At 52.5% G+C, this 17,515-nt stretch overlaps 1 protein-coding gene across 1 annotated transcript in view; it reads right to left on the bottom strand.

Moving 5' to 3' along the window:
- PTPRF (protein tyrosine phosphatase receptor type F) overlaps positions 1–17,515 on the bottom strand; it is an 80,649-nt gene that overhangs the window by 38,540 nt on the left and 24,594 nt on the right. The window contains exons 6-7 of the mRNA XM_080921184.1: positions 8,682–8,870; positions 634–744 (exon numbers count right to left, since the gene is read on the bottom strand). Of these exons, the coding sequence (XP_080777310.1) occupies positions 634–744; positions 8,682–8,870 (300 nt within the window). The remainder of the gene's footprint in view (positions 1–633; positions 745–8,681; positions 8,871–17,515) is intronic.

The raw sequence follows: 17,515 nt of genomic DNA on the forward strand, positions 1-17,515 counted from the left end.
TGCCCAAGATAGGGGCTCATAGCTACCTCAGCCTTACCCAAAACATTAGGAGCAGAGGTGGTGATAGAACACAGCAGGCTCCTTCTGGAAGGCCCATCGGTCCATTCCTGAGCCTTACCAGATCTAAAGTTTAGAACCAGAGTCCTAGAGCCCAGCCTGCTGGGGTAGCAGGAGGAAAGTCAGATCATATCCACATGTAATTGCATGTGTCTGTGCTCCACTCCCCAGAGCCAAGACACACACACACACACACACACACACACACACACACACACACACACACACACGGGAACAGCAATGTCTGTTCAGAAGGCTCCAGACTCCCATAGGGCTCTGGGACTGGGCAGCAAAGACCTATAAGAGAGATACAAATGCTCCCAGGGGTGAGAGGGTAGAGGGAGTGTCTGCTTCCCCAAGGGCCTGAAGGGAAAGAAGGAAGTAGTGGCGGCTGCTAGTAGAATGCCCACTGGGAGCTATGGAGGCGGTGGCTGCCAGCACTGCTGCAGAAAGAGATGGGAGAGAAGGACTTGAGGAGGCCCTTCAGTATCTGCACCAAGGTCTCTTCCAGGAAGTATGGTTGGCAGGTGAAGCTTGGCTCCAAGCTGACAGAGCCAGGTATGGCTAAGTTCTTACCTCGCACATACAGGTTGGCGGGGGCCGAGTAGCGTGTGCCTGCCGAGTTGGTTGCCACACACTCGTACTTGCCTTGGTCAGACTCCTCGCTGCTCTCAATCTGCAATGCACCTGTGGGGGGACACAAGAGAAGATGTCAGTCATAATCCACAGTGAATGTGGCCTGGGACAGAGGCCTCGACATCAGTGTAGCCCCAGCTACTGTGGCTCACCTGGCCACACAGCCCAGGGCCTATGTGGCTTCCCAGAAGCTCTTTCTGATAAGCCAGGTTCCTCTAAGCAAGATCCGCCCAGGAGCTATGCATGGAGTGCCCACCACTGTCCTGAGTCCCAAGACTACTTATCAATAATCATACTTAACAAAGTTCTTGTCTCCAAACCTACAGACCCACAGGTCTTGAATTCCTAAACAAGCAATGCCCTCATCAGACAAGAGCCTGAGACACCATCCCCTACTCAGAAGAAAGGGGCTTGCCGCACAGCAGCCCCGGCCCCATACTCCCACCATCTCCTCCCACCCTACCTCCACCCTGCTAGTCCCACCCTTTCCGGCTACTTTCCTCAGCTTGGTCCTACTAAAGTGCTTCGACCCACCAAGGCTTCTGCATAATTCAGAAGGCTAATGGAGACTGTAGCTCCCACTTGGGCCAGCGCCCTGAGGGGCTGCTCTGGCCACAAGCGGACAGACAGGAGCCAAGACTGGGGGGTGGGATAGCTGAAAAGACCCTCTGAGAGGATAGATGAAACTTGCATTTGGGACCTGTACTGTCAGGTCAAGTGAGTGACCGACCCCAAGGTGGAGGATCACAGGCATTGATGCTGCCCCACCCCCAGCCCCCAGCAATAAACACTGGGAAACTGCTAGTGAAAGCAAGCTGGGCTATCTATCTATGACAGAGAAACCCACAGGGCGAAGCACCACGCCCCTCCCTGGAACAATTTGACAGACAATTACACCCACACAGGACAGTCCAACGGACAGCTAATAACCCCCACAGGACACAGTCTGACAGAAAACCACCTCCTGCATGAACAGCTGGAAAAGCTCTAAAGAGCTTCCTCCACCCCGACTGACAATCACGCCCACAGAGGACAGACAGAACCTGCCAGGTCCCACCTAACTGGACTGGACCGGAACCTCAGAGGGAATTTCAAGCTGTGTTCTCACAGCCCAGGCCCAAGGGGAGACACTCGGGGTCCGAGCCTCAGCTTCTTCAAACCCCGTTCTTTCCCCATCAGCACATGGCAGCAGGAGCTGTGAACATCAAAAGGCTGAAGCCCAGCTGCAGGGGCAGGGGATGCCACAACACAGGAAAAGGGCTGGCCTCTTCTAGCCTCAACCTCAGAGCACAAGGCAAATGCCCAGCAACTGCAAGAGCAGTGCTGACTGGCAGCAATGGGTCTTATTCACGGGATGAATGAACACGATATAGCAGATGTTCACTCAAACCGGTGAGGATCAGGGCCCTGGCTGGTGGGGTTTGCCCATGGTCAGCTCAGTAGAGGTTTGAGGAAAGACAGGTAGCTGGTGCCACAAGTTGAGAACAGAAACTAGTACCTGGGATTGCAGCTGATGGGAGGAGGAAGCTGCCCTGAGACAAGAACCTAAGTCTGGTCAGGAGAACTGTGCTTGCTAGTTATTTCTGTCAGCTTCACACAAGCTTAAGTCATGAGAGAAGAGGGAGCCTCCATTGAGGAAAAGTCCGTTAGATTGGCCTGTAGACAAGTCTGGGGGTATTTTCTTGATTAACAATTGGTGTAGGAGGAACTGCCTCACTGTGGGTGGTAACACCCCTGGACAGGTGGTCCTGATGTGTAAAAAAGCAAGCTGGGCAAGCCAAGGAGAGCAAGTCAGTAGGAAGCTCTCCTCCACTGTCTCTCTCCGCTCCTGTTTAAGTTCCTGCCTGGACTTCCCTCAGTGACAGACAGTAGTTGGGACATGCTGGCCAAATGAAACTCTTCCTCCCCAAGTCACCTTTGGTCATGGTGTTTACTATAGCAATAGAAAGCAAACTAGGACATGACCCAGTACAGACCCTATTTATACACAGGCATCTCCAAATCTGGTGCTGACACCCAGACCCAATAGGAGGGAAAGAAGGGTGGGCATGTGCTAAGGAGACAGATGTGCAGGGAGATGCAGAGAGGGCAGAGAAACCGAGTCTTGTTATCAGAGCATCAAATAGCTACCCCCAAACTTCTCTCCTGACCACTGTAGCCTTGAACAGAGGGCCTACATGTGCCCAAAAAAATTGACGGATGTGGGAAGAAAATGGTGGGATAAAAACACAAACTACCATTCTGTATGTGACAAAGTGTCCATATCCATCCTCACTCTCCTGTATGTCACACAGCCCTGAGGGGAAGTACTCCTGGCTTCAGTTCTAAGAGGAGAGACACTTGAACCCTGACCTTTACCAGTCCAGAATATATGCTTTCTTACCAACAGGTTGCAGAGCCCTGTTATGTGAAGGCAGTTCAGAGGGGCTGCAAGCTGACAGGTCGGGTGACCTAGTTATGCATGGGTTTGTTCATTTCCCAATTGCCATCTAAAATAACCTAAAATCTCTAGTCCTTGCTGCTGATGAGATATAAGGGATGATCCGCACTTGACCACAGGACCAAAACACTAAAGGAAAAGTCAAGTAGTAATCTAAGAAAAAGGAGATTCCCACGGGAAAGGGCCTGACTTGCTCGTGCTCCCCAACCACTTTCTCTTGGAGAAAGTGTCTCCATCTATGCCAGCCTTAGGGACAGGCTAGGATTCGCTATGGGAACCAAATGGGTCCCTTCTGTGGGGCTAGTCTGGGTAGTAGGGCTTGCCATCCTGGGTGGTCTCAGCTGGTATGTCCACAATGCAGACTTGTAATGGATGAGTCCACAGGAGGAAATGACTGAAGAGTGGAGGTGTGTGGTGGCTGGTGGTAGAGGGGGCTGGAGCTGGAGATGAAGAGACTGGAGAGGGCAGGATGGGTATGGGGAGGTGACGGACTGAACGGGATGGAGTGGAGGTGACCAACGGCGACAGTAGTGGTGTGGTGTGGCGTGGTGTGGCGTGGCGAAATGCACGGACAGCATTCTTACCTCTGATTGGTGAACCACCTGGCGAGGTAATTTGAATGCAAATAAGATCAGAGAGAAACATTAGTACAGAAGGAAGGAAAGCCACACATAGCCAAATCAAATAAAACAAAACACTAGAAAGGGACTTAACTATATGGAGAACTTGAGGCCTCAGTGTAGGTGACTCAAGTGTTGTGTGAGCAAGCACCAGGCTGGGCCAGGCTGAGTGTGGGTGAAGCATGTCCCCTGGGTCACTGGCACTGCTCTGAGAAGTAGAGAGCTGGTGCTGAAGGAGGTGTTGATATGAATCAGAGAGGCAGGACTGGGCTCCTAGGACCCTTGCTGGCTGGGTTGATGGAGAGAAAGGGGAGCAGCACCTACCCCAGACCACCCAAATCCCACAGGGTAAGCATCCAAGGAGAACACTTACCAAAACAAAACCGGGACATTTAAGCAGGCAGGGTTAAAGGGAGAGCTCACATAGGTTAGCATGACTCAGGGATCCCAGACACAGACCAGCCCTGGCATCCAACTGGGGGAGGTGTGGGACTCAGCTCACGACCCAGTGGCTAACAGCCTGTAAAAACCACCCGACCCTATTAGGGTAGTGCAGTCAGAGCTCCTCAGTCTTTCTGGTAAGAGGCAAAGGGCCAGCAACCAGCCCTTGTGTGTCTAGTGCTTCAGACCCCTGAGATCAACAGCCAAATTTCAAAGCCAGGCCTGTTATAAACCCTAAGTAGATTTGCCTTCCAACAGGTGCCTGTCCCAAGACTCCCACTTCAACCATTGGAGCCGGGAACCTACAGACAGACTCAGATCCAAGTCTACCCACCCCCTGGCTCTGGGAGTGGGGGTTGGGTTGGACATGCTCAGGGCCAGCAATCAGGCCTGCTCATTAAACTTGGCAACACCCACCACGGAAAATAGCCATCCGTACGCAGTGATGGAGCAGATGTGGAGGCTGGAAGGCTAAGGTAGTGGCTGGGGAGGGAGTGTATGCGTTCACACAGGAAACTAAGAATAGACCAACATAGAGATTTCCCATGTGTGCTCCAGTGTGTGTGCGTGTATGTGTGTGTTTGGGGGTAGGAGGGGATCACTGAGAACCTTTTAGGGAGCCCACTAGAATAAAACCGACAATACTAAGACTGGGTGGTGGAGTATGCCTGTAATCTCAGCACTTGAGAGGCTGAGACAGGATGACTGTGGCAAGTTCTAGGAAAGGCTGGACTCTGCAGAGTATCAGGCCAGTCAGGGCTATACAGTAAGGGCCTTGTTCAACAGAACGATCTGCCTTATTTAGATGCTTTCTCTTATGAATATACAGTGGTAGTTCCCAAAGAGTACACACCCTGCAATACTGTTAACAGGCTGAATGCAGCCACATTTAAGCTCCACACTAACGATGAGGTTTTCCTAATAAGTTTTGTCTTAGATTACACAATTATCTTTGTTTTAAATTTCAGGATGCTATTTATGTTAATACTTTATAGTTTTAAAATTACTTTAAAATAATCCGTAAATATTTAAAATCTTCTATCTTAAATGTCTAATACAGTAAGCTTCAACAGGTATAAAAGCCAGATAGACAAAACTACCTTAAGGTTCTCTGAGTTAGCAATACTAAGAGCAGAAAGTTGACAACCACTGACTTCCTATGGTCTAGGCTGGAGCTAGGGCAGGGGTTGTAGTGTACACAGCCTGGCACTGAAGCCCAGAGACTGTGGTTCCTGTTTTCTGCACTTAACCACTGACTGAGAATCTGGCTTTTCTGTTTCACTAGACAGGTATATGGGACTGAAGAGGCCCACGTGTCAGCCTCCCCAGAAGCTCAGAAACTATAATCACATGTTGACTGCACCATTATGGAAGACCCAGTCAAAGGCAGAGCAGAGTAGATAGATGGGCACTTCCAGTCAGAGCTGGGCCAGCCAGCAGAATGAGAAGCCGCAGCACCTCATCAGAGGGACCAGAGGCCACCTCCTGCAGCCAGCGCTGCCATCTCCAACTGATAGCCCTGATTCTGCCACCACCACGGCAGGCATCCTTTCTTCACAGGCTTGCCTCAGGTCTCAAGTGGCCCACAAGGGTACTGTGGCAGTGGCTCACACTGCTGCAGCAGGAAAAGCCCTTCATGCAGGGCTGACACCAAAGCGGTGCATGTTGCCAGCCCTTGCTCTGGGGCCACCCCATATGCGGATGTATACGGATGTGCCATGGCTCACAGATGCTGGCGGCATTGTAGAGACTACCATGGGGACCTGAGGTCTGGAGAGCAAATGTCTGGAGCTCTGATAGGCCCTCTACATGTGACCCCTTGACCTGGGGAAAGTGGACATAATCATCATAACCTGTCCTACTACAGTGATGTTGCAAGAGACTCCGAGGAATAAAGCATTCTATAAACTGTTGGTGATATAAAAACCACAAGGGTCCTTGAAAATATGCAAGTATATGGGAACCTGAACCCACTCTGTGAAGGGATGTCCCCACACAGTTTCATCCCAAGCACTGGACGCACTCCCTTCCCCCCCAGCCTATCTATGATCTTTAAGTCACAGCTTCCTGGTGGCAGGAAAGGTCAAATGAGCAGATAAGATCTTAGGTGATAAGTCCCAAAGGTCAATAAAATAATTCCTCAAAGAGGACAGAGAGAACCGGGTATGGTGGGGAAGGGCACCTTACCAAGCAAATCTGTTTCAGGTCCTCCCATATCCAGCCTAGGTAAGTAGGGCTGGAGACAAATGCTGACAGCATGAAGCAGGGTGGCTCCTGAGGGAGTAGCCGGAAGCTGGGTGCAGGCTCCCAGTGGAGGAAGCTAAAGTGAGTAGAGGGCCAGGTGGGCAAGGATGGGTCATCATGGTTACCTGCAAGTGTGAAGCGGCAGGAGGCAGGAACAGAGCCTTTACCACAAACCAAGCCGCAAAGTGTCTCTGTTTCCTTAATGTAGCTACTTTGCGAGATATGAAAACTGACAAAGTTAACTAAGACCACAGAGCTAATAGGGTGCATGTAGACAGGACAGGCTGAGATAAAGCCAGCATGTGATGTGAGCGGGGTCCCTTGACCAGGAGCACATATCTGACCACGCAGGCATGGTCAAGGGTTACAAGCCCAGGGTCCAGCACTGGCTCCCAGAGTCTAGGAGGAAGATGAATGGGCAATACTAACAGTGGCCAGAGGACAGTTCTCAGAGCTTGTCCAGAGGCAGGGAGAACAGTGGTGTCCCAGAGACAACAGAAAGAAGAAGGCAGCAACTTGAGGTCCACTTGGTGAGGCATGAAGAGGATGTGGTTCCTGACTAAATGGGAGTGGGGGGGGGGTCTCAGTTGGGGACAAATGGTTAGTGAGAGCAGTAAATGACTGAAGAAATCATTGCTCATCTAGGATGGGGAGAAATCCAGACAGCATCTCGAATGTGGGACCTGGAGCTCATACAGGATATCCAGGATATCTGGGCTTGGTTGACCAGTATAGGTTCAGATAAGGAGGTGGCGGCTAAAACACCAGAAACAATGGATTGGCCTGGGGACAACTGTCAGAGCAGGGGTGAAGCTGGGCTAGAGGACCCAGCACTTCAGGCAAGGACAACAGAGCAGCTAGAGGAAATCAGAGGTGGCAAAGCCCAAGGGAGGGCAGGAGGTTTGCTCAAGGAGGAGGAAGGGATACTGGCCACTGTGAGGACAAGAAGGAAGAGGCCTGCACAGCACCCAGGGCAGTAATGGGCAGGGGAGGGGTGGCACGGGATCTGGCACACAACAAGTGCTGCATAAATACTTGATGGACAAATGCTGGAGACAGCGGGCCTTCCCAGAACTGCTGCCTGCCACAGTCAATGCCGTTCCGGGAGGAGTCAGGCCTGCAGGGAGGACCGTCTGGCAGTATGGGGAACCTGCCTGGGGGCACCTATGAGCAAATACTGGGGAGTGAAGCCATGCCGGCCTCTGTGCTGTGCTGGGCAGCAGCCACAAACGCTGCCGGACCATTTCCTGCCTTGATTATGGCTGTTTTAATTAACTGCACTACAGCTGCCTCCATCTTGTTGAGTTTTAATTAAATTAAATGAGCTAACACTTCGTGGGCTGTCTCAGGCGGCCGTGGCTAGGGCCGGAATCCTGCCCTGCTGGGTGGCTCATCACTCCCTCTTCTTCCTGGGTACCAAAATAGGGTGGGCCTGATGGGAGTTGTTAGAGAGGGAGGAGCTGGGACTGGTGCACACCTCTGAGGCCAGCAGGAGCCCTAAGAGAGGCAGACACATCCTTCTTGATATTGACATCACACCGATAGGCAGCAGGAGTTCAAGCCAATACGTCAGAGGCCTACCTTCTCCCAGCCGGCTTTTGGAGACAAGTCTGGTCTATCCTGAGCTGCTAGCAGCTAGAGAATGCAGTCCAGCTGATTCCGAGCCTCATTTCCCACCCACTTCATCCCTACAAAATCAAAATCTATTTTCTTGGTGGGAGCCTCACAGACAGATCGACCAATGGGGCGACACTTCCCTCTTGGTCAGAATGACATCCTTGTTCCCAGGACTTCAAGGTGGCTCAACTGAGACATCCATAGGAGCAAGACAGGTGGCTCTGGTGGCCAAAGCAGAGGCAAGTCCCCCGAGTTTCAGGCTCTTAGGCTCCATTTAAAGCCTGATGAACCAAGTATCACTGGCCCCTTCCCCAGCAACCCTTACTGCCTAGAGAAGCAGAGCCATGGGCTGGGCTCTGGGGAAGTAGATGAAAAGCCGGGGGCATCTTCTTCAGGTCCACCATGCTGGCATGTCATGCATGCTTGGAGGAGCAACACTGACCTACAATGTGGTGCCTGACAATCCCAGAAGGATCAGCACAGCTCTGAGCCACCACACCCTGTTCTCTAAGCAAGATCTGGTCCATGACATTAGTGACATTCTACATTAGTCTTCCTTAACCGGACTAGGCCAGAGGTGTCTTCCCTGAAGTTTTCATGACACCTTAACTCTGCCCTCAGCTCACCTGAACGCAGCTGCTTGATACGACCGTTGCTTGCAGCAGGGTCCACAGGAAGGAAGTCTTTGAACCAAGAGATCTCAGGGTCTGGATTTCCACCAGCTGCGCACAGCATGGTAGCAGTGCGAGCCTTCTCCACCACCTTCAGCTGAGGTCCCATGTCGATAGTCGGGAACCCAGACGGCAGCTGGTCCTCTGCAAAGAGGAACGTGTGCATTAGGATTATCTCTGCTTACCTCTGAGGACCTCTCTGTATGGCTTTTTCCTGGCTTCCAGGTTAACCAAGACCCATAATACACTTCTCTTTCCCAACCCTGACTTCTAAGCACAAGCCCAACCATAAATGAGGAGTCAGAGTCCTAGGTCCCTTTAGGCCATGCAGGGGCTGCAGGAGGGCCCATACCACCACATCCCTGCTGCAGAATTGCCAAGTCTGGAAGCCCAGACTGAAGATGTCAGCATTTATCTCTCTAGGTCCTAGGAAGAACAGAGATCAATGCTCTGCTGGCTGCGGCAGAGTGCTATATGGATGTGGGGTGGGGGTGGCAAAGGAACTAAAGTTCTCAAAGCATCCATAGCCACAACCCCACCAGAGGCTGTGCTTGTCCAGCCCCCACTTCCTTGTCAGCACATGTGATATCCCTCCTTGGCCTCCTTCAGCTAAGCCATACGGCAGAGCCTCAGGTCTCTGACCCTGGGCTCCACCCTACCAATGACCTAACTCTAGTCTTGCCTCTGACCATTTTGCAGCCTTGACCCTGGCCTTTCTCACTCATTCCTGACCCTGAGAACCAAGATAAGGCCTAAGGACCATGTCTGAGTATGTGTAGGCTAAGAAGACAAAAACACAGACAAACGACCAAAAGCCAACCCTGGTCTTTCTTCCCAGTATTTCCTAGAGTTGGCAACTCAAAAAAGAAATCACTTCCACTTGACATTCCAGCCTCCCACAGGTTCCTGATGCTGTCCCATGAGCTGAGACAAAGTTGCCCAATCCCCACCTCTCAGAAGCACCAAGAGCTGAGAGGACAGGCCCTGGAACAGTGTAGACCATGTAGGACTGACATCTCTACCACTAACTGCCACCTCTAGGGCTTATGCATGTTCCTTATTCACTGATGCTTCATCTGTCTACTGGGTTTAGGTGTAAAGATACCCTGAAGTCTCCATCAGAAAAAGAATCCAGGGTGCCAAGGAGTACCTGACATAGAACAGGCACTCCACTAGAAGTTAAAATTAACCAGGCCTGAGCCACTGGGGCAGACAGATACTGCAACTAATACCTGGGCCTCCCTTTCCCATTCTAGGCTGGTAAGAAGTCCTTGCTATTGGAACAAAACCATTAAGTATTTTCTAGAACTCAACAGTACCTCTCCCCCTCCCAAGCTTGGTTCTGGGCACACCTAATGAGGGCACAGGGACTGTCTGCCCTTTGTCTACCTTTCAGCAAAAAAGCTGGGCTGCGTGGTGGGGAAACAGACACCACTTTGCTCTTCCCTCTCACATACCCAGCAGAGGTTAGTGTGTAGGAACATTTGCTGGGCCCAGCCTCCCATGCCAGGAAGACTCAGCCTCAGAGGGAGGAAAGTAAAGGGCAGGGTGATAGCACCCACTTTCCCTGCCTGCTCTGGCAACCTAAGGGGAGCACTTAGGGGCACGGACATTACATGGAGCTGGAGGAGCCACAGCAGGCAGAGGAACTCCATCAAAGTTGTAACCTCTAGGGACATCCTGGCTGGGGTTATACGAGGACTCTCAGCATGGCCCTGAATCCCCAGGCTTGGCCAGGAACTGGCTATACACTTCCCTGTTCGCAGCCCTATCAATTCCAATGTAAACTCTAGGTTTCTCTGGCTTTAAGTATGATCCCACAGTGCCCTGACTCTCAGCTGATTCTTAAAAGGACCGTAGTAAACAGCAGCAGAACAGAAAGAAGAGAGAAATGAGGACTGCGGATACACAGCTTCCTTGGAAGATAAGAGCAAAACCTGAGGCCTAGAGCATCCTCCCCATCCCTTCTAGCAGCTAGGGATGCTCAAGGCTATTAGAGGTATAGTCTCTGACCAAGGAAGGCACCAAGCTCTGTTTTCCAAGCTCTTACTCCTATCTGTCTGAACATATGGGGCGCAAGATGAAGGGTGGCTACGTCTTGCCACAGTCAAGAGCCCAAGAGTTATCTAGGCCTACGTACAAAGTACTGATCGAGAATGAAAGCAGTACAAATGCTTGCAGCCCAGTGTCCCAGGGATCTACTCTGAATTCCTGACACGGGGAAGGTCTTTGGGACTGATGCCAAATTAAGGACAATTAATTTTCCTCCCTCAATTATCACACCCTCAAATGGCTCCGTCCTTGGCTCAGATCATCCCTCAGGCACCGCCGCCAAAGCCTAAAACCAGTGAGTGTAAAGAGCTGTCTACTAAACAGCAGGACCAAAAATGCCAGTCCCTGGTGCCAGCTAGACTCCCCAGCAGCATTTGGAAGGCTGCTTCCTAGCCCACTCCAGGAGGGGAAGTCAGCCCCTGAGGGTTGACCTGCTGCTACTTCCTCCTCTCCCACCTGGAAGCCTTCAGCACACTCTTATCAGTCAAGGACAACAGACATTCCCCAAATGCCTGTGGAGTGTGCTCCCTTGCCACCTTCACCCCCCAGAACCACCAAAGCTGTGTGATAGTAGTCTAAACAGCTCAGGTTAATAACCAAGGCACATTTCGCAAGAGGATGCATGCCACACTGTCACTTTCAACCCAACAACTGAGAAAACTGAGGCCTCTGGACACAGGGATTATAAAAGGTTCCAAGCATGAAGTACTAACTCTGCTGCAGGTACTCTCTAACAGCTTTACAAAATGACAATCTTTACCAAAACCCTATGAGGCATATAGGCAAAAGGAGACTTAGTAGAAATCTGGAAACCCGCCCAAGGTCACTTAGTTAAACTGGAGGTGGGGCATGGAGGTAATCAGGTGGTAAGACCCTGGTGCTTTAGACTAGCAAGCATGAAAAGGTGGGCAGGGCAGGGAAAGGGAGGGGCGTCCCTGGGAAGAACCACGCCCTCCTCCCCCCTCAACTGGCTTCCGGCTACGGGCTCTACTGCAAACTCCCCACACCCATGCACATATACCCAGTCGTTTTCAGGTGCTGTAAAAAAAAAAAAAAAAAAAAAAAACCAATGCTCCCAACATGTGGACACTCCTGGCACGCGCCAATGTTCCATAAGGGGGATGCACGGGTTACGCCATAGCCCCTCCAAACACGTCCTGTCAGCACAGGGGCTGCTGGCGCGGGAGGGCCCCTCCCCCCTTCAGGCCACCCGGTAACCATGGCGACGGCAGAGAGGCGGGTGCCACGGTGGAAGGGCTGCGCGCACTTGTGTCCGAGCGGGTACGCGCCTCCGCGTCCAAGTCCTACTGGGCGCCGCCCTTCCCGCCCCCACCTAGGCGGAGCAGCCGCGCCCCTTCCCTGGACCCGGAGCCTCAGTTTAGGGGGGTGCTTCCCCTTAAGCATTCCAGCTCCACCAACGCAGCGCACCCAGCTCCCGCCTGCTAGGGTCCACAACAGTGCAGGAGGCTTTAAGTTGCCTCTGCATATACAGTCCGCAGTGTCGGCCAGGCCCTCCACTGCATCGAGAGTTCCCAAAGCAGAAAGAGAAGCCCACTGGCTTTGGGGGACTTTGGAGAGGCACCAACCCAGTAGCCCAGGCCTGGATAGCCTCTACACATAAGTAGCACACAAAATCAAAAGTCTGCCCCACCTGCACATATCTGTGCACCTAACGTGAGCATCCAAGTGTTCATGAATAGCTAGCTCCTACATCCAACTGGCCCTTCAGATACTGCGCTTGGGAGACCTGACCACTTCCCTGGAGAGGTCCTGTTGCTTCAGAGCTCAGGGATGACAGGGCATGTGGGAGGGCGTGTCTAAGCAGTGGGGTGGGGAGGAGACACACGGGGACAGGGAGCATGGCTGATGTCCCTCAGCAGTAGAGCTAATTACTGTGACTCCACCTCTCATCTGCTATCTTGGTGACTTCCTGGAGGAAGAAGGATCAAGAATGATCATGTAAAGCAGAAAGCGTTTCTGCACACTGCCTGAGTAAAGGCTATAGCGAGGATGGAGGAACACTAAGGTAAGTCTGGGGTATGTACTGGAGTTCTGATAGACGAGGACAAAGCAGGGGTGGGTGGGAAATTTAGACTGACGGGCTGCAAGGACGGGGGAGGGAGGCTGCTGAAGGCCCCTAGAGAACACACACAGATCTCTTTGTCCAGTGAAGCCTGGGATGCCTGGGGCGGAGTCTGGACCAGAGGCAGGGGGCTGCACCAGTAAAGCTAACAGATGGAGATGCCTTAGAGGGGAGGGTGGTGGCAGTAGGGGTGAGCACCGGCACCGTCTGTCAGTGAGACCCCTACACCCGTGTTTATCCAGCTTCGTGGAATCTCTGAATACAGGCACATATGCACATGCACATATCCTGGCTCCCTGGGGTGGCACCGTCTGCGAGTCTGACCCCTCCTCTATGATGAATGTATCACCCTGTCCCTGAACACACAGACACCTTAGAAACATGCACAGCCAGGGACCTAGAGAACTAGGTGGAGAAGGAGACAGGTGCAAAAATAGAAACCTACATGTGCCTGTGGAGGGGCATCTGCAGTGACAAGCACCTGTAGAAACAGACTCCTGCAGGCAGATCCAGAGACGGTATGCACAGAGGTGTGGGAACACGGGTGTGAGGACATGCAAAGTCAGACACACATGTGAAGAGACACAGTAAGACCAAACCCACAAAGAAACCTCTGTGGGTGGCCAGGCCCCACCCTGCCCTCTGGCACTCCAAGGAAGCCAGGGCCACCTCAGTCCAGTCCCCAGAGCAGCTCCATCCTCAGCAAGGAAAGTCAAGACAGAGCCCTCCCAAGCCTGTAAGCTCTCACGCACAGAGCCTAGCCCATAGCCCACCCCCCAGGCTCCAAGGCAATAAGGGGGGCCTGAGGGGCCTCAGGGCCCATCTCCCTTCGCAGCTTTCAGTCTCGACTTTCAGCTGTTTTTCCAAGAGAAAAACTCCCACCTCTTCCAGCACTCAGATTTCATCAAACTTGGCATCTTAAAAGCCTGTTTTGTTTTTGAGTCTGAGCTGTTTGGGGCCTGTCGGCAGCCAGGGCCTCCCCCTCTCAGTAATCCCCCCTCCCTTGGGTTTCCCTGGCACTCCACAGTCCTACTCAACCTGCAGGTGAGGCCTCCCCACCATGGGGAATCAGTGAACCTGAGAGCCGGGGTCCCCACACTCTAGGGGCTCTGGCTCATGCTGGGTTCCCCTCCTGAAACTGCTCTACCCCAGGCCTGCCCCAGGAATTTTCTTTTTAACCGTTTACCTCTCTAGGTTCAGACCCTGCTCCTAGTCACTTTAGACCACTGACAGCCTCCCACTCACTCTTCAGCCCCCTGCAGTCCTGCTGCCACCCCCACACCTTCCAGAAGCCTGCTCACCTCGGTCAGTGCCAACTGCAGAGCTAAATCCAAAGGACACTGCCCCTACTCATCTTGCTTGGCTTTTCCTCTTCATACTGTTCCATTGCCTCCCCTGCTCTGGCTGCCCCCTTAGCTCCCAGGAGCCTCCTCCCAACACTGAAAGCCAGTTCTTGGGGATCCTTTTGGCTTGGCTTCTTGGCTCTTAGGATTCCATCTCCAGCGGCCCCTCAAGAGTGCCAGGCAAATCCATACATCTTTCCTTGGTTGCCTGCACACACCTGACTTCACAGATTTCAAAATCAGACTTATCAATTCACCTCCTCAGACCTGGGCCTCTTCCTGTATTTCAGTCTTAGAAAACTGGTTCCATTCTCTACCAGCCTTGAACCAGGAACCCAGAGCCAACCACCTCTGGGATCTCACAGGCAGCTGGGCTGAATGCTACTTGGCATGCTCTTGATCTATCTCTCTTCCTCCTTTATCCACAAGGTTCGGGGCGATGCTAGCTTTTGCTAGCTAGACTGACTACACCTACCTCTCATTGATAAACTTCCGCCCTACTCTGCATCAACAAGGACCTCTCTGAAGCATGAGTCTGCCCTTAGTAAGCCCTCCTCTCCCCTGGCAATCAGGGTGAGGAGAATACCTTGCCAAGAATGGATAATATACATTCAGGGGCATCTAAAACCTCCAACTTTGAGAGCTATTTCTAGTGCTGCTAGTTCCGCCTATGATCATAAACCTGGGGTGGGGGGTGAGGTGGTGTAAAAGGGCAAAAAGCACAAAGCAGGCCTGATAGATACTGGTGAGCACAGGGGTGGAGAGCTTGGTAGGCACAGGGAAAGTGTTCTGTGTCCACAGCTAACGGAAGAGGACTCCATTCAAAAAGGAGTTCAGTGAGGTCTTCGAAGACTATCAGAACTGGAAAAAATTAGAGGATTCCAAGAAACCCAGCATCTGATCTTTCAGCACCACGACTGCCTCATTCCAAAGTGCCTTCCTACTCAAGAATATCTCAGGTCTGAACCTCCAACATCTGGCTATAGTACTTCATATCTTCATGGTCCTGAGATCGATTGTGGTCACAGGAAATGGAGGTTAGGTCCCACTGTCCTCTGGACCAGAGGCATGGCAGTGTCACTGCTGCCAGGGAAGAAGAGAGGTTGTCTAGAATTCCAGACTTGTGACTTCCTATAGTAGCTCTTCACCCTCATCTTCCCACCATGAGTGAAAGGAAAAGAAAGGTTTATGTTAGGGAAAAGGAGGGGAAGGAAAAAATGATCCCTAGGAAAACTCACACAACGTGCCCAGCCCAGGAGGACACCTCGGGAGAGGGCCATGGGTGGCTCATCATCAGCCTTTTCCCCTGGAGCTATTTCCAAAGAGTCTGTGAGTGTGCTGGGGGGAGGTGTGTGTGTGTCTCAAGAAGTTAGTTATCTATCACCCTAAAGCCCCAGAACTCACAAGGGTGAGAGCCCAGAACCACGATCTGTGGTTGCACTGAAACACCCTCCACCCTGGCCATCACCTCACAGCCTGCTCTCCAGGCGGGCAACATGAGAGACTGGATCCGGCCAAGTGGCATAGGCGGTACCGTCTGGTCCATGTAGCAGACACAGGCCAAGATGGAAGCAGGGGGCAGGACAAATGGGTAGGTGGGGGATGGGAAGAAAGGACCCGTAGTGTGCCCTTCTGGCTCACTTTAGGAAGGAGCTGAGGTAAGACTGCACCGTACGGCAATAATACTTTAGCCCCACCACGCTGTCCAGCATCCACCATTGTCTAGCTGTTCTGACAGATCCAAGCTGAGACTCTGTGACGTCCCAGAGACAATGAATCTGAATACAGCACCTGACTTCCCACCAACACCAGCTCAGACTGACCTTACACATCCAGCTCAGACTGCTGACTCTTGTTGTTCACAAAGCTAAGGAATAATGCCAGCTGCTGTAAACCCGAATCACACTCGCACGCGCGCGCGCACATACACACACACACACACACACACACACCCCACCTGCCATATGTATCCCACAATCCAGATATTGCCTGTTGTACACGTGTGTGTGTCTACACACCCCGCTACTGCACAGAGCCCATATAGTACATACCACCTGCTTACACACCGTGCCCCTCCCCAACTGCCCGAGGCATACACATGCACCCTGCTACACAACTCCTTTTGTGTGATGAGGCACACTCCTGGTATACACAACACATCACACATGCTCACACCACTGTAGGTGAACACATCATCTTCTATGTCCACGAAATGACAAACATCCAGCCCTTGAGCCTGGCCCCCAGGACAAGTCAGAAACAGTCTGTTCCTACCCCACTGCCTCTTTCCCCCACCTTCCTGTGTGGGCATTCTGTGTCCCTTTCAGAACTTACCCAGTCACTAGGGCTCCACCACACCTTTGGCTGTCTAGCCTCCTCCCTGAGGATTTCACCATGGTTCTGCCTGGCCTGGACCCTGCAACCCCTGGGGACTCTAGTGACCTCCAAACTGAGCTCAATACCTTCACTATCCCCCTCCATCTCTGAAGGGAAAGCCCAGAATCAAGGCCTCACTCCCTTCCCCCACCCCTCCCCTCCCCTGTGAGAGAAAATGTCAGATTCCCTGTCTCAGTGGCGGCAGCGAGCGGGTTGGAGGGGGAATGATTCAGCCACCGCCTCAAGAGTGCGGAGCGAGAAGAGCTTTTCCTGCCATTACCCGGCGAGGGAGAGGCTGGCGCGCTAATGGCTTCAATTACCACTCAGACAGGAACGCTGGGCGGCAGGGCCCTGGTACTCATCACAGCCCAGGACAGGACAGGCCCACCCCCTGCCAGCTTGTGCTGGACACCCCACCTTGTACCCTGACAGGGATGCTGGCACACCGGTTGGCCATCCCAGCACAGTGGGCTAGGTCTCACACAAGCTGCACCAGAAGCAGTCTGGCTCCAGTAGTGGCGGAGTACGGAGAATCATGAGGGACCTGGCACGGCAGTGTCCCCAGAGGCTGCAGTGAGGGTGGACTGAGCTAGGCAAGGGCAGAGGGCCCCAAGGAAGGATAATACTGGAGTTCCCTTTTAAAGATACACTGCTCCTGCACCTGGACCAGACACTGCCCGAAGCACCTGTCTCTTGATGCACAGGTTTACATGCCTGTGCTTAGAGGACACATGTAGTGTGAGACACAAGGAAGCACTCAGGCATCATTTTCCAGTCTCTACACCAAGTTTATCTCTTACTACTAAGATTCTATGGCTCTCTCCATGTGTCAACCCCAGAGCTCCACAAAAGCTATCTTTTCACCTACTGCAGGCAAGCACCCCCAGCTTTCCTGCCCCCCATCAGGAAGAACAGGGAGGAAATGAGGCAGGGTT

Source organism: Micromys minutus (assembly GCF_963924665.1).
Source record: "Micromys minutus genome assembly, chromosome: 9".
Lineage (NCBI taxonomy): Eukaryota > Metazoa > Chordata > Mammalia > Rodentia > Muridae > Micromys > Micromys minutus.